This window comes from Hyalella azteca, unplaced genomic scaffold (assembly GCF_000764305.2).
Source record: "Hyalella azteca isolate HAZT.00-mixed unplaced genomic scaffold, Hazt_2.0.2 contig13692, whole genome shotgun sequence".
Taxonomy (NCBI): domain Eukaryota; kingdom Metazoa; phylum Arthropoda; class Malacostraca; order Amphipoda; family Hyalellidae; genus Hyalella; species Hyalella azteca.
The window spans coordinates 229978-254623 of NW_025943604.1; the positions used below are offsets into that span (position 1 = coordinate 229978).

At 39.9% G+C, this 24646-nt stretch overlaps 1 protein-coding gene and 3 non-coding genes across 5 annotated transcripts; 2 read left to right on the forward strand and 2 right to left on the reverse strand.

Moving 5' to 3' along the window:
* Positions 1-73, forward strand: Trnam-cau. The gene has a single exon. It is a non-coding gene; the product is annotated as a tRNA-Met (tRNA).
* A 2353-nt stretch (positions 74-2426) lies between these two features.
* Positions 2427-2499, reverse strand: Trnak-cuu. The gene has a single exon. It is a non-coding gene; the product is annotated as a tRNA-Lys (tRNA).
* A 5089-nt stretch (positions 2500-7588) lies between these two features.
* On the forward strand, positions 7589-22901 carry LOC108676957 (protein O-linked-mannose beta-1,2-N-acetylglucosaminyltransferase 1). 2 transcript variants are annotated; one of them, XM_018165112.2, is made up of 12 exons: positions 7589-7731; positions 8791-8979; positions 14393-14771; positions 15445-15572; positions 16853-16923; positions 17382-17517; positions 18374-18498; positions 19078-19279; positions 19836-20026; positions 20573-20768; positions 21042-21151; positions 21836-22901. In XM_018165112.2, the coding sequence occupies exons 1-12, from the start codon at positions 7621-7623 to the stop codon at positions 21933-21935; spliced, it is 1938 nt and encodes a 645-aa protein (XP_018020601.2). In that variant the 5' UTR covers positions 7589-7620; the 3' UTR covers positions 21936-22901. The 2 variants fall into 2 exon arrangements, with proteins under 2 accessions (XP_018020601.2, XP_047739737.1); XM_047883781.1 differs by lacking the exons at positions 7589-7731; positions 8791-8979 and adding an exon at positions 9056-9095.
* On the reverse strand, positions 17948-18032 carry Trnay-gua. The gene is given in 2 exon segments: positions 17948-17983; positions 17996-18032. It is a non-coding gene; the product is annotated as a tRNA-Tyr (tRNA).
* Positions 22902-24646: the final 1745 nt, after the last annotated feature.

Sequence of the window (24646 nt, forward strand, 5' to 3'; positions counted from 1 at the left end):
GCCTCGGTAGCGCAGTAGGCAGCGCGTCAGTCTCATAATCTGAAGGTCGTGAGTTCGATCCTCACCCGGGGCATTCATTTTGACCCACAGTTCATTGATATTCGTATTCCTTGAAAATAAACGTTTTTATTAAGACTACATTTCAGGTTTTTAAATATTGGCCTTTCATTACTCGGTACTAAATGCTTCAACCACCATCATTATCTGTTTGTATTTAAAACAGTTATTTTATTTCTTCAATCGTTAAAATTTTTCTTATTTTTAACTACGGGAAGAACCCAGAGCTGTCGCACGCAACATCACGTTCGCCTGTGAGCGGCAAGTGCTGGTCTGGGAATGACCTTTGCAGTCGTGATCGTCTCCCAGCCTCGTCTTGATTATGTCTCCCAGCATCGTCATGTCTCCCAGCCTCGTCATGTCTCCCAGCCTCGTCTTAATTATGTCTCCCAGCCTCGTCATCGTCATGTCTCCCAGCCTCGTCATGTCTCCCAGCCTCGTCATGTCTCCCAGCATCGTCATGTCTCCCAGCCTTGTCTTACTGATGTCTCTCAGCCTCGTCTTAATTATGTCTCCCAGCCTCGTCTTGAGTTGTGTCTCTCAGCCTCGTCGTCTTGATGCCTCGTCTCATTTCTGTCTCTGCCCAACGCAGTCTCGAGGCTGCGATTGTGCGCTTCAGTCTTCATTATCAGCCAGTGAACTGACTCAGTTAATTTGTTCTTATTATTATTATTCCTATTATATACAAGGTGGCTAAAAAATTGTACGTGCTAAAGGAACGCTGATATTTTCGAAGAGTTTTCAAAACTTGATTAGTGTTCAGTTATTGCAAATGACCATGAATTTAATATTAATAATGTGTAGCGTGCCCTCGAAGTTCGTTTGAACCAGACGCCACGATAAATACATCGTAGAATAATAATAGTAATAATAATAAGCATATATTATTGATTTAAAGCTCATACTTAACATGGTACGTATACCATGCATGGAACGCACGTACTCTATTGCATGTTTGTCCCGTATACATGTTGCGTGTTAATACGAACCAAGCGCTGCCGTGCATTGCTCGTAACTCTTTGCATGTTTTATAAACAATTCGACCTGCTTGCATGGCACCTTGGCTTGGAACGCATTTCTGTTTAGTGTTTTTTTTTACGCAACTTCCTGTTGTGAACATACGTGTTTTATTGACACTGCGTCCTGTCGTGAACATTGATGTTTTCTGACACAACATTCTGCATCGAACATTCATGTTTTTGACACAGAATTCTAGCATTCATATTTCTGATACAACATTATGCAGCGAACATTCATGTTTCTGATACAACGTTCTGCTGCGAACATTCATATTTCTGATACAACATTCTGCTGCGAACATTCATATTTCTGATACAACATTCTGCTGCGAACATTCATATTTCTGACGCAACATTCTGCAGCGAACATTCATATTTCTGACACAACGTTCTGCAGCGAACATTCATATTTCTGACACAACGTTCTGCAGCGAACATTCATATTTCTGATACAACATTAGGAGCAGGCATTTATATTTATGACACTATTAATTGTGCTGAATGTTAAGGTTATTGACTCAATATCGCTGGCACTAATTTGTGTTGTTTCACGCCGTGACATCATGAGGACAACATACATAAGTTACACAAAATAAGAGAAAAACCTGAGAAATCAACAACAAAATATATTTTAGTTTGGTGTAGGTCCACTTTTGCGGCAATTACAGCCCCAATTCTCCGAGGTATTGATTCATACAAATAGTGAATTTTTCCAAGGGAATTTTAACCCATTCTTCAGTTGAAAATCTCTCTAGATTTTTTAAAGAAGATGGCGGCGGGAATCGACTTCTGACTTGCATCTCTAAAATCATCCATAAACCCCTAAATATGTTGCTCATGCCGCCCCTGACGCCATATAATCTCCATGTTGCGCGTGGTTGCCATAGCGACGCGCTCGTCTGAGCCAAGCCTCCACCGCTGCGACCACGCGCTCAGTGAGACTCACGTGATGGCTACGGTGTCTGTGCTGTATACGTTCGCCTGTACAGTATAGGCTCGTCTGTACAATATATGCTCGCCTGTACAATATATGCTCGCCTGTGCAGCATAGGCTCGCCTGTACGTTGTGTACAGTATATGATGTCATGTGGCCCTGAAAACTAATGCAGTCGCGATGTAGCTGAATTTCAGCATAGGATACCGTGATACTGGGACGGTACATCGTTGAAGGATAAGGTTACGGTCACAGCTGCGTGCGTCTAATTTATTTTACAATACGAAGAATTACAATCGCACACGAATTACATTACAAATATTAAGTGTTGGCTTATAATTGTCTTATCTTATAACGAATATTTTAATAAGCGATAGACTAAAATGACGAATCCAAACGGGGTTCAAAAAAGATTTCGCCCAACGTGGGGCTCGAACCCACGACCCCGAGATTAAGAGTCTCGTGCTCTACCGACTGAGCTAGCCGGGCATGCGTGAAGGTGATCGCTGCCGACAACCGCTGCGTCACTTTTCGAACTTTCGTGGCTTTTAATGCTGTAATTTTTTTTAGATGGAGTTTTGAATTGAAATTAAAACCCTTTTTTTGTCTTCTGAAAGATTGAATTCACTTCAATTGTTTTTATTGTCCAGGGCTAATGTTATCAACTTATCTCTTAACTTCGTGATGCAGTATGTATTATTTTGTAATAACTATGCCGTTTTTTATCTGTACATTCGTAATTATTTGGTGGTTCCCTTAAGGCAGAAACTAGTCTCGGTACCAAGATAATCTCAGTCATTGTAATTTATGAGCAATTTAAGTGTTCAGATCTGTCGCACTGTTCACTGCGTTGGTAAAAATACTGTAATTTAATCCATAACTTAATTCTAGTAAAAATAATTCTGCATTTTCCGCAGAATTGGTCAGACGCGTGATGTCATGGTACCACATTGTTTTTTAGAGATGTATATAATTTTTTACGACTTTTCTAACACAATGGCGTATTCAGTAAGAACATTGTTCTCTTGTTCTCTTGTTATCGCGTAATGTGTGACTGTCTGAACGGCCTTGCTCAAGTTTGTACATTATAACGTACGCGCCTCTTGAGTGCGTTATGTAACATAACATAACATAACATAGTGATGTCGGCGCTGAAGTGCAGGCCTGATGTGGCCTGTCGCCGATTCTTTTCCTTTTCGTGCCTTGTTCACAGAAGATGTCTAAAATCGTGTCATTTGACCGGATCTTTTCATGACTGACGATAGTTTGAAGTAGCTACTAGACTTCCACCGGGTTCGATAAGGAGCTAGGCATTTCAAATGTGAACATATATTTTTCCATAGCTTTATCTAGTCTGTTCTTGAACGCGTTCATACTTGGAGCGCCAACGATGTCATCGGGGAGGCTGTTCCACATGTCGGTGATTCGAAGCGTGAAGAAATTTTGTCGCGTGGAGATGTTGCAGCGCAGTTTTTTAGCTTATAGCCGTGGCCCCTGGTGTTGGTTCTTGTTTCAAATTCTAGTAACCCTTCAGGGACCTTGTATAGACCATGAGTATACTTGTGTACTTCAATGAGGTCCCCACGCAGACGTCGATAACTGAGGCTTGACTTGACTTAACTTGAGGCGTCGATAACGTTCGCAATGTTATGTACGCATGCACGCACTACGTGCGCTTTTGCTGCTTACCACTTATGCAAAGGACTTGTATATTTTAATAATATTTATTAGTATATTTAATAGTTAAATGGTCACAAGCGCTGCAAAGCGTAGCTTATTTCTCGGCACCCAAACATCCAATGATGGACAGTCTTCGAGAAAATTTGACAATTTTTTTCATTGTCGTCTTGCTGGTCTACAGTCACGCGTAATAGTCTGCAGACACGCTCTAGTCTTCCTGCTGGTCTGCAGACACGCTCAAGTCTTCCTGCTGGTCTGCAGACACGCTCAAGTCTTCCTGTTGGTCTACAGACACGCTCAAGTCTTCCTGCTGGTCTGCAGACACGCTTAAGTCTTCCTGTTGGTCTGCAGACACGCTTAAGTCTTCCTGCTGGTCTGCAGACACGCTTAAGTCAGCAGACACGCTCAAGTCTTCCTGCTTGTCTGTAGATGCGCTCAAGTCTTCCTGCTGGTCTGCAGACACGCTTAAGTCTTCCTGCTGGTCTGCAGATACGCTTAAGTCTTCCTGCTGGTCTGCAGATACGCGCAAGTCTTCCTGCTTGTCTGTAGATGCGCTCAAGTCTTCCTGCTTGTCTGTAGATGCGCTCAAGTCTTCCTGCTGGTCTGCAGACAAGCTTAGGTCTTCCTGCTGGTCTGCAGACAAGCTTAGGTCTTACTGCTGGTCTGCAGACACGCTCAAGTCTTCCTGCTGGTTTGCAGACAAGCTCAAGTCTTCCTGCTTGTCTGTAGATGCGCTTAAGTCTTCCTGCTTGTCTGTAGATGCGCTTAAGTCTTCCTGCTGGTCTGCAGACACGCTTAAGTCTTCCTGCTGGTCTGCAGATACGCTTAAGTCTTCCTGCTGGTCTGCAAATACGCTTAAGTCTTCCTGCTGGTCTGCAGACACGCTTCAGTCTTCCTGCTGGTCTGCAGACACGCTTCAGTCTTCCTGCTGGTCTGCAGACACGCTTAAGTCTTCCTGCTGGTCTGCAGACACGCTTAAGTCTTCCTGCTGGTCTGCAAATACGCTTAAGTCTTCCTGCCGGTCTGCAGACAAACACCACGACAATAGCGCAGTAAATCGCACAGCAACGAAGGGGCGCGGGCAGTTTTGCTGCTGTAAATTATAAGTCTGCAATATTTCAATATTTGGTGTGCGCTAAATAGCTCATAAATAGGTTAATGGTCGAGCTTATTTTTCAATATAGCGCATGAAGAGCGCAGCTGTCGCCCGGCGCTATTATGCGTGCTCAACTTTGAGCCATTTTTGCCTGGTCTCTGATAAATAGTGACTACATTCTAGTCTGTTTCTTGGTGTTCCTTTTTCTATTATATTAACGTAAGTGTGTTAATTTTTTATTTTATCCGTTGTATGAAATTTCTGCAATTATTTTCTTATGCAGGTGGAACGTTGAAAATAAACTTTTGTATCAAGTTATTATGAAAGTGGCTCCAGCTTAATTCTTAACTTGTGCACTAAAAAGTAGAATATTTTAAATATAATATAAAAAGTTCAAATATTTTGGTTTTATTAAGTTTATGCAGTAATAATACAATTCATAATCTCTTCCTAATTCATATTTGACTTGTAATCAAGCAAGATGTTTATGAATCACTTAAATTAGTTAGCAATTATATCATAATACTGATCAAACCGTCGAATTAAATGAAAGATGTAAGCTATACAGCTACTTCCTTTAGTATAGAATTTTTTTTTTATTTTTAAGTAGGTAACAGACTGTGGGCAAAAGATTATCTGATATATCCCTTGTGAAAAAATAACTGAAAACATTTCAAAACTTGGGTTAGATATGGAGTGCCTAGGAAACCTAGAATGGGATTCAGGCTTCAAGAATTTAGCTTCTATCATACTCGCAAATCGTGCAACCTTGCTGATTTTTATCCATTCATCATTGGATTTTTAGTCATATTCGAATTATTTTGGGGATTCAAGAATTTTTTAAACATGCAGTATTTTTATTTGGCACCCAATTATCCCTGGATTTTTTCTACACTTAAGCATAGAATGATTCCTGATTATGCGAGGGATATGAAGAGCAATATAAGCTCATAACTTGGGACTCGTTTCATGGCCACCGCCGCTGGCCTCATGAATAGCATTAACTTGTGACGCCTCATGCCGCTGTGTCCTTGAATTTTCAGCTCAGACCTAAAGGATTAAAGCACTAAGGCAGGGTCGTCCTGTGAAATTTCTGATCCAATGTAAAGGCTAAGGCTTTGACGCCTGGAATCTTTGGTTTCTACTAAAGGCAAGTTCAGTTTAAACAATCATTTAGTGTATTCATCTTTTTACGTGGAGATTGAGATTTTACTGTTTAGTTTACCTATAGCTTAGACGCGAGGTATTTTTGCACGTTTTTTATGCTAGAATAATGTAACTGCAGCGTCAAATTTGTTTTTCTAAACCTCGATTTCATGAAATTTTTTGGTATCGACTGAAACCACCTTGATATCCCTGCTGCTGAAGCCCTCCTTAATCCCCAGTAACTGAAACCCAATTTAAATCCCAGTAGATGAAAACCCACTGAGATCTCCTCAACTGAAACCTCACTGAAATCCCACCGAATTTTCACCGAACACCTAAGAGCTATTGAAAATTACTCTCATTTGTCCGCTATTGCATATCGTTTCTCTGTGCAGATGGCGTAGTCTGGACCGCGCTGAGATGACAACCATGGATGCGTGGCTACCAAACCCTAAGGCCTCCCCGTACGTGCCAGCACGTTCTCCATGTGATACTCGACACGCTTGTCGCTCTGGCTATCCTTCTCCTTCTTCTTGTTCTTCGTCTTCTTCATCTTCTTCTTATAACTCGTCGTCAGTTCCATCTTCATTTTTCTCCGGTTCCCTCGATTGTCATGAACATGACCTCCATAGAAAAACTTCAGATCCCCGACATTTCCAGCCACAAAGCTACAGCTCTAAGAGCAGCACTACCCTGACGAGGAGCATGCGCTTCGTCCTGTTGCGCTCCAGCGCTCGTCGACTGACGACGAAAATCTTGCGAGGGGCGCTGCTGCTCGTGCTCGTCTTCACCGTCGCGGTCAACATCGTCATCATCGTCGACAAGTCACAGAGGGTCAACCTCGCAGGCCAAATGCGAGTCCAAGGTGCGAGATTTTTGTGATAATTTCTAAAGGTGCCATATTTTTGTGATAATTTTTATAGGTGCGATATTTTGTGATAATTTTTCAACGTGCGAGATTTATGTGATAATATTTCAAGGTGCGATATTTTTGCGATATTTTTTCTTGGTGCGATATTTTTTCTTGGTGCGATATTTTTGTGATATTTTTTCATGGTGTGATATTTTTGTAATAATTTTTCTAGGTCCGATATATGTGCGGTAATTTTTCAAATTGCGATATTTATGTGATAATTTTTCAAGATGCCATATTTTTTAATTAAGTAATATTTGCATGCAGAAATTAATGCTCATTTTTTAAAGAATTATAACTTGTTTTTCTCCATTTTTGTTTTGATTTTAGGCTACGTTTCTGGAATGTATTACCGTACCTTAAATTGTTCATACCTGTCATGAATGAATTTGATGTGAATTTTATGATGAAAGTGTGTGAGGTATACTGATTTCACTGTTAAAATACACCTGTTCAGTGAACACACCTGTTCAGTGAACACACCTGTTCAGTGAACATCTTATGGTGATGATCACGGGACGAGTTAACGATAATTAATGCACTTATTTCATACTCAATCAATTTATGATGGAATTCCCTATAAACTAATGGATAGCTTCATTGATGGTGGATACGTTCATTAGTCTCTCTGACTGTATAAATACTCTCATGCGGTTACTGTATAAATACTTTTCATACGGTAACTGACTGTATAATGATTCTCAATACACATTAACCTGTAACTGTACACTGTACAGGCTCAGTCGAGGAGGGAGGTGTGGGGGCTGAGCTAACCATGTACAGTCGGCGCAACAACCTGCGCCTGCAGCAGACAGCACCTAAGACCCTGAGCCTGGAGGTGGTGTCCTCGCACGACAGGGTCGCTGTCACGGTCGATGGTGCAACTGTGAGTACATTATAGATATTTAGAATTTGCATAAGTGTGTGTAGTGCATGATAGTATTGGTTGATTCCATTGTTCATGAGAATTAATCGTTGTTATACCTCTACCGCCGTGTGTCACTCTCCGGGAACATAACTTTCAACTTAAATTATATGTAAACTATTTAGTGTTGCAACTTGAAGATGCAACAGAGAACTTTTTAAAGTTGTCGTACATGGCGGCAACCATCAGTGCAAGTCATTTTGCGCTCACTAGAACTTATCTTATTTGGGAAGTAGACTTGTGACAATATTGCTCCGGTTACTCATGTCAGGCGGTAGAGGGTTAAGAATTGTCGTGGCTTGAGACCCGGCAACGCGTCAGTTATCTTATAGTGTTTAACCTACACATTATCAACTCCAACAACTTTATTATTCTACATTAGCATAATCAGACTCCGTTCAAAAGTTTAATTAGAGGCATTAGGAATTTTTTCTTTTAACTGGAACACTGGGACAATGGTTGAATCATGCTTATATAAGTTTCAAATTGACCTAGAAAATTGTAGCTTTTTTAATAAAAAGTTTTGTGTTAAATCGTGCAAAGTATTTCATATCCCACGTAAATAAGTTAAAATATATGATGTGATAATTGTTTTATTTAGTTTTAATATATTTTGCTGAAGTCAATCCTCATGAAAGAAACGAGATAACATTTCCCTTCGAGTTTCATTATTTACGGATAAAAACCACCCTTAAACAACTTTTATTCAACTATCTATTGTGTTAACAAGTTACCGATAACAACTATCTTTGTTCTTTACAAGTTACCTACTGAAAGGATCTGTGTTTAACGAGCAATATTGTTACAAATTTACCAATAAAAACTATCTATATTTAAAGATTTATGTTCACAAATTACCGATAAAAGCGATCAATGTATTTTACAGGTTAGACAAAAAATATTCTTTAATCAACGGTCTATCTTGTATACAAATTTAAAAAATTTCGATATTGAATGTTGTATCTTATTCAGAATAATCAAATAAGCACGATATATGACGCTCGACGAAACGTGCCCCAGATCGTGGAGAGCGCCGGCGACGACGGTAGCGGCGTGGGCCGCGGGATCCACGTGGTGGTGCTGCACCAGACCACGGGCGCCGTGATGGCCACGCGCGTGTTCGACACCTACTCCCCCCACGAGGACGATGCCCTCGCCCTCTTCCTCAGCATGCTGGCGCCTGGTCGTATCATCGTCTTCGCTCTCAAGGTAGCTCTTGTGAAGTGACGTGTTTAGTTTATTGTAAGGTTGTTCAATATTACGAGGATGATGCCCTCTTCCTCAGCATGCTGGTGCTCGGTCGTATCATCGTCTTTGCCCTCAAGGTAGCCGCTTGCAAAATGACCTGACAGATTATTTCTAATTAATAATTAATTTAATTTATTTAAGGTTGTTAATTAAATTGTAAATTTAATATTCGCTGTTTAAATTTTGGCTTGAAACTCGTTAGTTTTAATTAATACACTTGATTAATTAACTGGTATTTGTCAAATAAGTATTTTGATTACAGGTTGTGATGTTCCTGTGTCCCTCTACCACTTAGAAGCACTTTGGTGTAGACAAGTCTTGCTTATAGTTGCAGTTTAGAAATTTCTTAGTCAAAGCGCCAGAGTTAACGATGCAAGTTTAATATATTTGCAGCTATATAGTAATTAATTTATGTACCTATATTCATTAATATATTGCAGTGATATTCGATTTGCCGACCTGTTAGACTTTTTTCAATGATTGGTTGAAATTTACTTGACAAGTTTTCATTGGAAAATATCATTTGCGGTTATAGTTAAGTTTACCGCGCAAATTGGTTGAGATTTAGATCTTCGGTTATGCAGTCTCGTGTATTGCTCGAGTCTTCAACCACTCGTGTGTTATACTATCATGAAAGTTTTTTTTTAATGGAATGAAGCGCTCACATATTTTCCAATTAAAGGTGCTCTCGCATAATCGTTTCGAACGCGGGCGCTTCAGGCAAAACAAGGCATGTGCATTCAACGGCAGCGTCTGAATCGCAATCAAGTTGTATCATTTCTCGTCTAAATCGCTATTGAGTTGATATCATTTCCCCAGGCGGTTTAGCTGCGCCGGCGGCTTCATTTCATTCACTAACATTTTAGTTGTTTGTGGTACACACGACGCGGCTTGTCGACAGCCTCCAGAACTTGGCAGCGGCTGTACGATCGATTGCTTTTCGATTGATCGGCGCGCTTTCAGTACGAATTTGGTATTAAATGGACTTGTAATTTCTCAACTGTACTAAATCTTAGGTTGATTCAAAGCACTCTACAAACCTCTTATCGTGTGCCTTTTTGTTGTATTAATATTCACAGTATTAAAATTTTTGTTCGATTACATTTTTTGGAATTTAAAGGGAAGAAATTGTCTAGAAAGTTTAGATTTCCCTTTTATTTTTTTCTATCAGGACTTCTCATTCTGGTATTCCGCCTATTAAAATGAATACCTGAAATGTACGGTAATTTTTATATTTACCTTTCGTTAGTGATCATTAAACGTGTATTGATGTAACCTATTGACCTTCGTCGTGATCTATTCGTTTTACTGTAGGACATTAGAGGAAATTCATTTCAAAATGTAGTGTGAACCTTGCATGGAGATTTATTGTTGGACATCGATCTTAGTATATCGTTCCCAGTTTATCTATCCTTATCCCGACCCATTTTCAACTCAGTTTTTAGGTAATAATAACCCCCCGATGTCAATGAGAATAACAATAATAGAAGTAAAAAGTTCATGACGAGTGACGTGAACCTCGTCGGTGCACCTCAGTAAATCATCCATCTGTGGTTTATTATTACTAACGCTGTGAACCGTGCAGGCGTCAATAATTCCTCTTAAAGGTTTTGCTGTTAACGTCACGTGAAGAATGCACATCACAGTTGATCTTTGCTCTGTGTTGCTGTAAGACTTGGTCGTCCGTATCACGAGTTCAAACTGAGATCCTCAATACCGGTAGGTTTTCTCGCTTTACGCGTTTCTTTGGTTTTCTGGTCGAGTGGTTGGGTTTATTGGCCGCATCCCTTCTGTGCTGCTGTCGCTTCTCTTAAAAAGATCTTCAAAATACCAATCCATCCGAAGAATTTGATTGCGTTGAAGCTTCGCCATATTGTTGCGTGCTCACATGGAAAAGTCGGGATTGCTGAAATTTTCGGAAGTGCTGGACCGTAACTGTGAGATTGTTTCTGGGCGCTGGATTCTTTTCATTTATTGCTGGTCTGGGGTGTGTTTGCACTCCACACGCTCGCGCTGACAATCCTCGGCACTTTTTAAACTTGAACGACAATTGAATTCCTTAAACTGAATGCAGCCATTGCATTCACGGTCCCTTTGAGGAAATTCAGTATTCGAACCAATTGATCCCTGGAAATATTATACTATTCAGTTTTTGGTTCGGACTAAAATTTATGACCTTATCAACTCTTAATTTCTGAATGTACTGTAACGATGTCATTGCATCAAATAATTTATCCGGCGGTAAAAACACAGTCATAAAAATGAGCAAACAAATGTACAAATTATTATGCATGATTTTATTGGACTTTATAGAAGGTACTTCATGTATTTAATGTGATCATTAAATGTGTGTGTGTCCTCGTTGTACAGGGTCCTTCAAAAAAAAGTATCTGATTTCAATAGGCTTTTGCAAAACTCATACGACACATACAGAACAATTAATTTTATTTGTGAATAGCTTATTTGATGCCATTTTATATCACTTAGTACACTTTACTTAGTTTTGAAAATTATGTTTGATAAATGATGTCCCCCATTGTTAAGACATTCACGAAGTCTTTCCCTGAAGTTGCCCATAGCTCTTCGTGTAACTTCCCTTGGAATGGCTGCCACTTCCTGCCTAATGGCATGTTTTAGTTCTTGCAGATTTCTGGGACGATATTTGTACACTTCAGCCTACAGGTAGCCCCACAGAAAGAAATCGCAAGGTGATAAGTCGGGTGACCGTGGGGGCTAGGAAATGTCTCCTCTTAAAGACACAAGACGTCCAGAAAACAACTCTCTTAACATTTCCATGGACCGACGAGCAGTGTGAGTCTTTCTGTGGGGCTAAGTAAAGGCTGAAGTGTACAAACATCGTCCCAGAAATCTGCAAGAACTAAAACATGCCATTGGGCAGGAAGTGGCAGCCATTCCAAGGGAAGTTACACGAAGAACTATGGGCAACTTCAGGGAAAGACTTCCTGAATGTCTTAACAATGGGGGACATCATTTATCAAACATAATTTTCAAAATCAAGTAAAGTGTACTAAGTGATATAAAATGGCATCAAATAAGCTATTCACAAATAAAATTAATTGTTCTGTATGTGTCGTATGAGTTTTGCAAAAGCCTATTGAAATCAGATACTTTTTTTTGAAGGACCCTGTATAAGGAAGTTATCTAGTCACAATTCCTACTCATTGGACTTTTGGTATAGCTACTTCAATTATAGTCCATGCTGCACCTGGAAGTCATTATTGCGGTTATGTATTGAAATCTATACATACTTAGCCTAGTAATTGTAGTCAATTGAGATTTTTAGTGGATTCCACGACTTGGCTTCATACTATATCTAATCATGGTAAATTGGTCGTTAGTTAATTAATATTACCGTTGGGCTTCATATATCTAAAATCACGGCTAATTGATCGTTAGTCGCTATTATCACCATAGATCATTCAATACTAGTTGAAATCAGTTCCTTAGGACTAAGAGAAGGTTACTTCAATTCAATGAGAATGAAGGATAGTCCGGGGGTTTAATTAGAACAATAACAGAATTAAAATGTACGGATAATTTGAGGTGTCGAGTTAGGTAATAATAAATCACCTCGAGGTCAATGAGAATAACAACAATAGAAGTGAAAAACACAGATTAGTTTCGTGGCTCGGAAGGTAATAGTAACCCCCGGTTACAACAACGTAGCGGTTGTAGTCCACTTGACGGATTGCCGGATCTGGCGTGGGTGTCCGCAAAGTTTCAAGCCGCCGGGTGACGGATTAGCCGCTTTGTTCCGCGCTGTTCAGACGCAGCCACACTTGTTGACGTGCCACCGCTACCGCTGCTTTTTGTTTACCTGAAATTTGACGGTTTGTGCGACTGTGTGCTGCTGCGTTTCAATGATACTCTTTATTTATTATCATTACTGTCGTTCGCACTCGATATGTTTTTATTTGTACCAAAATTTTCGGCGCAGTGAAGTTGGATAATTAATTGGTGGTAATTGCGTCAAAATATAGGCTTCCCTTGCGTTAAAAGTATAAAAACTGTTGATTTGACATATTGTGAGATAACTTTATTTCAATTAACTCAGATGGAACCTCAAGTAAAATCGATGAAACCTCTCTATAATCTATATTGTATTAATTTTTTTGGCTATTACAAATGAGAACTCTGCACTGAATTCTCTCTTATTTTGGTGCTCAGAGATATGAATTTAAGTTGACCTCTCAAATCTTGCCGTGCATTTTAGCCATAACCTTCATTTCCTGTCTTATTAACGCGTTCATTATATTTTATGTCTTTACTCAGACAAATTAGTGAGAACATGCCCAAGAAGCAATGCACTTTCTGCCCCTGTGCAGGGCAGAAAGACTCTGTACATCTTTCACAGTTTATATATATACTCTATCCCGACCCAGTTTCACGTCAGTTTTAATGGGAGCATATCAGTACTCCATAAAGCAAGCATCACTATTTGGACAATGTGACCCATTCATTATTAAGCGTATTTTGTAAACTAAGCTTTTTTTGTTGCCTAAGCTTTCCGACACGTACTTCTGAAAAAAACCGTACAAAAAACGACATTTTTTCTGTACTACGCGGTGAAATGAGAGCGTGAAAATTCTTGGCCTGGCAATTTGTTGGTGTGATCGAAGCGTCGTTGGGGAAGGTGCTGCGACTTGACAACTTTGTCCCTACAGATGTGACCGCCGCAGAACTTCGATAGCTTCCAATATCTCGACACACGAGTTCTGGGTGAGAGTGTGTACAATATACTCGAGTTCTGGGTGAGAGTGTGTACAATATACACAGGAGTTCTGGGTGAGAGTGTGTACAATATACACGCGAGTTCTGGGTGAGAGTGTGTACAATATACACGCGAGTTCTGGGTGAGAGTGTGTGCAATATACACGCGAGTTCTGGGTTATAGTTTGTATAATGCACACACAAGTTCTGTGTGAAGGCGGCGGCGCTCTGTTATCTCTGATTGATCTGTTTGTTGCTAGTCTTGCATTAAGGTGCAGGTGGCCCATAGCACACCTACTGATTAAAGGCCACACTTATTGATTACTGATTAAAGACGCCGGTATTTACTTATACTGTACTTGTACTTTCTTTACTTCTACTTCTATACTGGTCATTACTTATACTTGTTATTATACTTACTTATACCGGAATTTAGACACTACTTATACTTATACTGCCGCAATATGAACGTGTTACGATGTTTAAATGAATAATTTCTAAATTCGAGGTAAAAGAGGTAATATGGGGAAAGCTTCAGAGGCTTGAAACGGTATGATGTTTCTTCCTGGCTATCGTTGCAGCACTTTAAGTACGCTCAACATAATTTGATTTGATCAATTTTGAATGAAAAATTGTCTTGCAGGACGAGGGTTCGTACAACCTGCGCGGTGGCGTACGAACAGCCCTGGCTCAGCTAGGCTCTACGAAGTCCCGGGACTTATCATGGCGGGACATGTGGGCCTGTGTCACCATCAAACCTGGTCCCAGGGTCGAGCCTTCAAGTCCTCAGGTTGAAATCATCGCCGATATCAGCCACAACGAAGTTTTAAACATTCATTACCCTGTAGGAGGGCTACACGAGACCGGCCAGAACACCGTCAGGAGCAAGAAGAAGGCGAACAAATCCTCCCCTCGGCGCCCAACTTTGGCCATCGCTGAGGAACTCAGCAGAAGCCCTGACTTCAATTCCTGGGGCAAGCCTGTTGTGCTCAGGGCTGAGGTGCCGCTAGTGGCAGCACACGGTCAGTTCTAATTATTATTTTAAAATAAATTTATTATTAAGTTACATTTATACAGGAATATATTGACAAATAACTATTTGTAATGCAGATTGTACTATTTTTTCTAGGTATGAATACAAACGAATTGATTCTCTGTGATGTTTTCTCTTCACGATGTGACCGCGGATATTTAGTTTGCTATCGCGTCTAACAATAATTTGATTGAGTGGATTTGACAATTTAATTTTGAGGATCAAATAATACTGCCTGTGAATCGAATATTTTTGCACTATTTAGCGAGTTTCCATTTCATTATTTGTTAGAATCGATATAAAGAAACGATTAAGTAAACCGGAAAACGTTATCCGTTTCAACTTTTACTATCTTGACATGCATATAATTAAAAACAATATTTATACTAGACTGTTGACGTTTATTTATTTAGTTTTTAAAGTTAATTCCTTTTCTAACATTTACTTTTTTTTAGTTTATTTTTTTAACGTTCATTTCGTAAAACATTTTTTTCTTATTTTTGAACGTATATTACGTTTTCAAAAGTTTATTTATTTTTTTAACTTATATTTATTCATATCAAACTTTTATTTCATATTTTAGAAGGTTCATTTAATCTTAAGACCTTTATTTCTCTAGTGAAACGTTTATATCCTTATTGAAATTTCATATATGAGTGCAGAAAGCGAGTGCGCGTGGCCGGACACAGACGAGCACCGCAGGCGACGCGACTTCTGCGGCCACATCGAAGGCTACGGCTCCGTCTGCGCCTGCGACGAGCCTGCGCCGCTCGCCTTCTCGACTGAACAAGTGAGAGCAGCCCTGACTTTAACATTTCAGGGGCCATACTTTCAAAACTCGCTAAGTGAACGTAAGTACTAACGCTCTATTTTCTTGTCTACGATTGGTGGATTTTGCTTGAATGGCCGTCAATGATTGGCTGATGAACTTACGATCTCTTAACTTTTTTGAAAGTATAGGCCCTGGTACATAGGAGGGACTTTTATTGTAAATCATTTGTTCAATCTAAAGAAGTGAAGAAGTTGAAGTTTGTTTTGTACTGGAATTTTTTTTCGTGATACATATAAGATAAATTCATTGTAAAGTAATGTAAACTGTTCGTTGTACTTGGCCAGCGTATGGGGACTTATCCGTGGACTTTTTACTACCAATCTCCTCCACACAAACTACCAATTATTTTACACTTTGTGCTCTCTGGCACAACGTAAAAACCACAAAAAAATTTTCGAGTTTTTTTTTTAGAAAATTGGACAAAGTTATTAAATAATAGGTTTTCAAATCATTTCAAAATTAAATAGTATATAATTAATACCCTGAAAATGCTTAATTATTATTGCGTGTAAAAATATTAACTATACTTAAAATTGTAGTAATCTTGAAGCATCTTTGGAAAACAGCAAATCTGAAGTTAGCCACCCTTCCCCGTGACGTTAGCGCGTCTGTCCTCCTTGTGAGGCCGCGGCCAATTTCCTGGCCAGTTTCCCCTTTATTTCCTTGCTTGTTTTATCGTCAAGCGCAAAGCCTTGATTTTGTGACGTAAAAAAAACGTATAAATGCGTCGAGAACTCCGTGGGGGAGAGGGGTTGAATACGGGGGGGATAGGGATGATGGGTGAAAGGGATGCATGAAATAAGGGAGGTATGAGGAGGCTTTTTAAAATGAAATTTAGGCTCAGAAAATATTTCTGTAAAAAGTAAACATGAAACAGGTTTATTTATGTCAGTCCACTTGGGGCTGTGTTAAACAAAAAATCATGGAACATTTCTCTCGTGATAGTATAAACTTAATAACTTAATAAGCTAAATTTGGCATGTGTATTTTTCTTGTATATTTCTATCAAAATTAACTTATTTTCTGTCCCATGATTTCGGAGATTTTTATTTAAACAGACTAAGTTTTGCCGACATTGCTTCTTCATTCACTGGAAATGATCCACCCTAAAAGAGCAAGGTTATATTTGATAAAAAAAAAATTGAAATATATTTGATAATGAGACAGTCTTTCCATTAAATATCTAATGGAAAATTGTTAAAAATAAATTTGTAATGAAAACGAGACATTTTCGCCAGCTTCTCAACAACCGAGTGCACGACGTACCTGTCACCATCATCGCCAGCAACCGCCCTCACTACCTCTACAGGTGAGACCTGCTCTCTACCTCTACAGGTGAGACCTGCTCTCTACCTCTACAGGTGAGACCTGCTCTCTACCTCTACAGGTGAGATATAAATTATTGTGGTATAATGTATAATTTATTGTGATATTATTTATAAATTATTGTGGTATAATATTTAAATTATTGTGGCATAATTTATAAATTGTTGTGGCATAATTTATAAATTGTTGTGGCATAATTTAAAAATTCTTATGGCATAATTTTTAAATTATTGTGGTATTATTTATAAATATTGTTATATAATTAATAAATAATTGTGGTATAATTTATAAGTTATTGTTGCATTATTTATAAGTTATTCTTGTATTATTTATAAATTACTGAGTGGTATATTGAATAAATTAATGTGACTGTATTATTTGTAAATTATTGTGATATTATTTAATAAATTACTGTGACGTGCACACGTTACGCTGCGTCAGGTGCCTGCGGTCGCTGCTGGGCGCCCCTGGCGTGAACCCGTCGCTGGTGACTGTCTTCATTGACGGTTACTACGAGGAGCCTCTCGCCGTCACGCGCCTCTTTGGCCTCAGAGGCATCCAGCACACGCCTCTCGGGGTGGGCCTAATGCAAATTAAGACTTGTATTTTTGTTTTTCTTTATGGCGTATTGATCCTTCATGAAGATATGAATTTATTTGGCGTTTTTTACTTTAAATTATTACATACATATTGATGAATCTGTCATTTAATCAGACTAACGATATAAGTAGGTACTTCATGTTTGTATATGCTTTAGATCACGTCTAGCCGAGAATTGTGTTATTCGTATGTTATTTTGTGTCGAGTAATCATGAATAAACATGAGCTGTTTAAAAATCTTCCGTAGATTTTTATACAGACTGCTAATAAAGAGATTTTACTACAGCATTGTGATTGATAGTTGATTTTGTCATCATGTTGATGTAGCTCTTCACAAATTTTCCATCTCTTACTCTGATTTGTTTGCTTGTTAGTATTAATTTGACATATTTGTGCATAAAAATATTTCCTTCGAACCGGATTTGAACCAGTGACCTATGGATAGCTGATCACCACTACAGTCCACCGCTCTACCAACTGAGCTATCGAAGGATGTGTAACAACTTTGTTGTTTGTTATTAAAAGCGATTATATTATTTCCTTCTATCGTTGTTATTCGGGATCAAAATATTGAATTCCATGACTGACTTCCAGGTTTGCAGTTTCAAGTAATTGTTCCATGGTACAGAATTTCAACGGGGCTGCAAATAAACCTCAGTTTTCACCGTCACTTATGGATAATTCCTACAAGTTCTGCGTCTTTGGACGTATCAAGATATCACTCTGCCGATATACCATCTCTGTTATCGGACATTTCTTGTACTTTTCTTGCCTTTTTCAAGCTTTATCTTTTAACTGCTGTCTGTTTATAACTGATCAATGTTCGTTGGCAGGTTCGCAACGCGCGCATCTCGCAGCACTACAAAGCCTCCCTCACCGCCACCTTCAACATCTTCCCCAGCGCGCGCCACGCCATCATCCTCGAAGAGGATCTCGACGTGTCTCCTGACTTCTTCAGGTACAGTTCCTACTTTACGCTCTACTTGAATCTTTATTAATATCTACTGATGTCAAACAGGTAGAGTTTCTACTTTACGCTCTACTTGAATCTTCTTCATTGATGTCTATTGATATCAAATCGTTTTTACATTTACGAAGACAAACCCAAAGTAAATCACGATTCAAATGTTTCTCCTCGTAAGACGTTGTTCTTCCATGACGGAGGCTCTAGACGTTGTTTTGCGTGAATACCTGGAAATAAATTATCCTCGATATCAACTGATATCAAATTTTTATATCTTAATTAACTAAAAACAAATGTTACGGTAGTAAAATTTTACTCCTCCGTAGGTAGTCATTAATAACGAAAACCAACAGTGAATCCTCCCCGTACATCCTCCCCGTCAGTCACTTCAACCAGCCACGAGGGCCAGACGTTGTACTGCATGCATATAAAAACTTTATTGGACGTCAAGCTATATTTAATTGCTTGAATCTTTGATATCGGTGCGTATTCAATGAATAAATATGAAAATAAGAGCTTCAGTGGACCTACTCAATAACCAAATGTAAAAGGAATATTACTCCTGCCCACCAGCTACTTCAGCCAGACGTTGTTCCTGTTAGACGAAGACCCGACGTTGTACTGCATTAGTGCGTGGAACGACCAGGGCTACGAGCACACGAGCGGCGACCCTGCGTTGCTGTACCGCGTGGACACAATGCCGGGTCTGGGGTGGCTGCTGTCCCGGGACCTCTACAAGCACGAGCTCGAGCCTGTCTGGCCCACGCCTGAGAAGGTGAAGATGCATGCCGAGGACTGAGAGAGAATTTTATTTTATCGTTTGAATTGCATTTAACCGACAAATTTGCTACTGACGAAGGAGAAAAGGTGACGATGCCAGCCGAGGACTAAGAGAATTTCATATTATCGTTTGAATTGTATATTGAGCCGAGAAATTTGCTACTGATGAAGGAGAAGGTTTCAATGCTCGCCGAGAGGGAAAGGGGATTTTATTTTGCCGTTTGACGTATATTAAGCCGAGAAGGCTACTATCCGCGCACGCGCAGTGGGGGCAAAAAATGTTTGGCTACTTCTAAGGTATTAAATTAGATTAAACTTTGAGGTATATTGGTAACAACGTGCGGGAATTTTCATGAAGAACAAATAAATGCGGGTTATGACCAATTAAGGTTAGGACACTGGGATTTCGCTACAAATTGACATCGGAGTATCTGAGTGATTATATTATTGTGATTATATATTAAATATATAATATTAATATATTATAATATATTATATTAATGATTATATTACCAACTGTTAATTGTACTCAAACGAAGAAGTTGCTGCAGATGTGGGACTGGGACATGTGGATGCGGCTTCCCGACATCCGCAAGTCCCGGGAATGCATCGTCCCGGACGTGTCCCGGACTTACCACTTCGGGTCCTCGGGACTCAACATGAACTCCTTCTTCCAGGACGCGTATTTCAAGAAGCACGCATTCAGCACCGCTCGATATGTCGAGCTCAGGGATGTCACCAAGTGGGTTTCTTTGTACAACATAGAACAATGATGTTTTGTACATCATGAATATGATGTACAAAAACAAAACGTAAAAGCAAAATGAATAAAAAAATATGACGTAAAGCATAATTATTCAGATATGAAGTCAGAAGAATGTTTTCAAACTTTCGTGGTTTTAAATTTGATTGAAGTTTCAACTATTTTAATTGCAACAAAACGAGAATTAATATACAAATCAGAAGTAATAGGTGAATAAAGTGAAATGAATTCAAAATGAAGTGAATATTTGAAAAGTTTGTTTGTCTGTACAATGTGAAGACGAATAAAATGTTAATTTAGCAGGGATATACCGATAAATATTTTCATTCTTCTGCGGCATGAAACTTAATAGAAGCTTGTTAATGAAGTTTAAAATAACCTCATATTTAATGTCATTTGTATATAACCGTTTCTTCTGAATTGTAATCAAGTCTGTTTGACTTCAAGGCGTGCTAAAGGAGATATTTTCAAGGTTATATAATTGTTATAGATTGTATTGGTTTATAATGCAACGCTGCACCGCAGGATGAAGGCGGCTGACTACGAGGAGCTGATGCAGGACCTGATACGTCAGGGCACGACCCTGGACCCCAGCAGGGGCGGTGACCCCTGCAGGGAGGGGTTCGTGCCCCCGCCCTCCGCCCTGGACACGACGACCTACGTCCTGTACATCACCATGGCCTCCCAGCAAGACTTTGCTGCCTGGCTGCACCTGGCCAAGGTGGAGGGGTGTTTAGGGAGGGGGTGGTGAGGGAGGGGCTGGTGAGGGAGGGCTGTTGTGGGAACATCAGACTGTTGTCATCAGATATGATGACCATTTGTTGTTGATGGCTGGTGAGGGAGGGGCTGTTGAGGGAGTGGCTGTTGAGTGAAGTGCTTTGCTGCGTGGCAGTATCTGAAATATTCATTTTCCTTGCTAGGAGTTTTTATAATTAAAAATATTGTTATATCAGCCAAGTTATTTCTTACACTCACGTTACTTGTGACGTTGCAGTGCTGGCACATCTGGGACCTGGACGGCCGTGGCTCCCACAAGGGCGCGTGGCGCCTGCACATGAACGGCTCCCCTCTCGTGGTCGTGGGCACCCCACACTCCCCTTACTCGTGAGTAATCTTACTCGTGAGTAATGCCTTCACACTCCCCTCACTCGTGAGTAATGCCCCCTCACTTCCCTTACTCGTGAGTAATGCCCCCTCACTCCCCTCACTCGTGAGTAATGCCCCCACACTCCCCTCACTCGTGAGTAATGCCCCCACACTCCCCTCACTCGTGAGTAATGCCCTCACACTCCCCTTACTCGTGAGTAATGCCCCCTCACTTCCCTTACTCGTGAGTAATGCCCCCTCACTCCCCTTACTCGACCCTTACTCGTGAGTAATGCCCCCACACTCCCCTTACTCGTGAGTAATGCCTAGTTTTTATCAGATTTTGTTATCAACCGAGATATATTGTATGATCAAAGTAATTAAGAAATTTCTAGTTCGTCTTTCTTTTAAAAGAATAGACATTTTAGCAGGTAAATTGTACTGTAATTCAAAAGATTGCCGAGATGCACTGAAGCCAGTAAATAAGGTATTTCCTGGGTCTGGGTGTTGGCTTATCTTTGCTACATTCATCACCTGTGAGGTGTACGGAAACTCAATAGAGCAAAGTGAAATTTTAATTAATTTATCGCACCAAAGTACAATATTCAAATTGGCATAATTCTTATTCATTCTCTGAATATTACCTGGAAGGATAATGTTCTGAATTTTTACGCAGTTATTTGTACGTCTTTCTGTTTTCAGAACTTTCCAGCCCAAAGACGTTGCATCTTTCAATACAACACAGGTCTCTAAACCTGCATCTAATCTGGAGCTCGGCGGTAACGACGTGCAGACAAGATAACCTTCATGTCAAGTTTTCATCAGTCGAAAGCTTGTCCCTCAATGCAAATAACGTTGAAAATGCATTGATTACGAGTTAAGCAACGTATAATGCACGTTAATTCAACGTCAAATGCCTGTAGGGTAGCTGGCACGTCGCGTGTTAAATCAATAAAATGCGTGGACTTACAAGCAGTTCTGACTGGCGTACGCTCTATTGCATTATAATAATAGTACGATGTTGCATTTATCCGATGTACGTTGTGAGTATTATTACCTTATTGGATCTTAACTGCATTTCATCTGATACCCATTCTGTCATAATTTGATTTGATTGACTGATTTAGAGGATGTTTTTGTTTGAGTTGGAAATGAAGATATAATTGAAATGCTTATTTCAGTTATGGCCATTGAGCTTCTAGTAGGATTAGACTACTGTTCGCAAGGCATATTGTTGGTATCGAACATAGTTCGGTGATATTTTAAGTTGTTAAATACACATTATGTTGCGTAGAATTGAATCAAAGTTGCGTAAATACTTAAGAAACATTGTAATTTTTCACCAAAAATATGATTACCAAAAAATTAGATTATGTGAAATTGTATCGTAATTATAACCAACTTTAAACGGTCTCTCAATTACTTGGTTGCATTTAATGGAGTACTCGGTCAGTGCGGTTGACTCGTTCGGTGCGTCCGTTGCCTATTGTTAATGCGTAGATATTGTATCGTGATCCATGATCAGGTTGAAATCATTTAAAGTGCCTGTATTAATTTACAATTATGCATTGTGTTAATAAGTAAGAGTAGTTGGTCTTGTGGAAATAATTCACGAGCTGCCAACGCTAAACTTTGTTATTGCTGGAAATTTTGTAGTTAATGAATTAAAACCTGTAGTTAAACTAACGGACAAAAGGGTTCACTGGATAAAAATCAGTGAGGAGTGAAGTCAAATAATAATCTTAACAATAATATTGTAATTGGTTTATGAAAGTGGGTTTGACTCGTACTCCATCAGAGACAAATAAAAATTTCAAAATATTTTAAACAAATCTGTCAAATTTTAACTGATTTTCACAGCTGTATATTTCGATGACGATATAGTGAAACATTAAGCTATTTACATTTATTTATTTTATTGTAAAGGCTAGTGATATGAAAATCGTCCTTCACGAATACCACGTAACGTGGGAAATTATCTGGCATTGTATTAATTGTATTAACCTGGGTTATAAACATTGTTGATTATACGAGGCGTGTCTGTAAAATACGTGCTGCCGCTGGCGTTATGATCGTTTGTATGCGATGCGCGGCTAGGCAACTGAGGCAGGTTGTTAGATTCCCCAACTCTAATCCCTTACCAAGCCAGCTTCCCTGCGACGTCCTCCACTACCAAGCCAGCCTNCCAAGCCAGCCTCCCTGCGACGTCCTCTCTTACCAAGCCAGCTTCCCTGCGACGTCCTCCCTTACCAAGCCAGCCTCCCTGCGACGTCCTCCCTTACCAAGCCAGCCTCCCTGCGACGTCCTCCCTTACCAAGCCAGCTTCCCTGCGACGTCCTCCCTTACCAAGCCTACTTCTCTGCGACGATTAGCCTTGCCTCAGCAGGCGTCAGCGATGGAGCCTCCTCTTGCGTCTCCCGCCAGCTGCGAGTTGCGGTCTGTTATACGTTTCCTGGCCGCTGAGAATAAATCGGCGAAGGTAATTCACGAAGAATTGGTCAAGTGTATGGGGAAGAGTGCATGAGCTCCGGGATAATGCGTAGATGGGTCAGGGACTTTAAAAAAGGCTGAACTCACATCCACGACGACGCCCGCGCAGGGCGGCCTTCGGGTTCTGACGAAACAATTGCCAAAGTCGAAGCGGGAATGCTTGAAGATCGACGGATTTCAGTTGGAAAGCAGTGTGAAAAATTTCCCGAGGTCATCAAAATCACAATTGACAAGATTTTGACTGAAGGTTCAGGCTATTCTAAAGTCTGCGCAATATGGGTAGTACCAAAAAAGCTCACAGCAGACCACCAGCGGCAACGGGTTGAAGCGGCCCAAGAATTTCTCGCTTTTCACGGAACAACCCAAGAGGAATTTTTGGACTCTGTTTTTGTTTACCTGACTGTTGTTACTTGTTTTCTGGACTCTGTTGTTACTGGTTTAATTAGTTTATCCCTCTTTCCCGAGTTGAAGAAAAACCTGAGCGGAACCCAATTCCAGGCAGATGAGGAGGTTGGAAACGCGGTTGTTAGTTTTCTACATGGACAGGCGGGAGATTTCTAGGACTCTGGTTTGAAGAAGTGGGTGCCTCAAATTCAGATGTGCACAGAACGCAACGGCAACTATGTAGGAAGATGAAAAAGGCTGAGCTTCAAAAAATGTCATTTTCTTTGCAATTAAACCGGTTTTTATGTGAAATATTTCGTGGAATTCATTTTACGGACACGCCTCGTATATAGGAAAGTTCATTGATGTTCAATTGTCTTGCATACGAAGTAAGATGGTACGAAGATCGATACAGCATAAGATATCATTTATGCCATGTGAAGTTTGCTTATTTTTGTTTTTGATGATCAACGCTGTTCATACTACATTAATAACTAAGTTTTTACGCGTTTGTTATAAATGTGCTGGTAACAGATATTCCTCTCGGTAATACCGCGTATGGTTGATTTTGGAAATGCCGGTGTTTTCACTGGGGTTCTGTTTTGTACTGTAAGTTCTAAATACGTCTACCTGTATCAT

Excerpts from the sequence above, each read along its gene's own strand:
- LOC108676957 (XM_018165112.2), top strand. The coding sequence starts at position 7,621 with ATGTACAGTCGGCGCAACAACCTGCGCCTGCAGCAGACAGCACCTAAG. Across the intron at positions 19,280-19,835 it reads TCTGGCCCACGCCTGAGAAG|ATGTGGGACTGGGACATGTG; the intron begins GTGAAGATGCAT and ends AAGTTGCTGCAG. Across the intron at positions 20,027-20,572 it reads GAGCTCAGGGATGTCACCAA|GATGAAGGCGGCTGACTACG; the intron begins GTGGGTTTCTTT and ends GCTGCACCGCAG.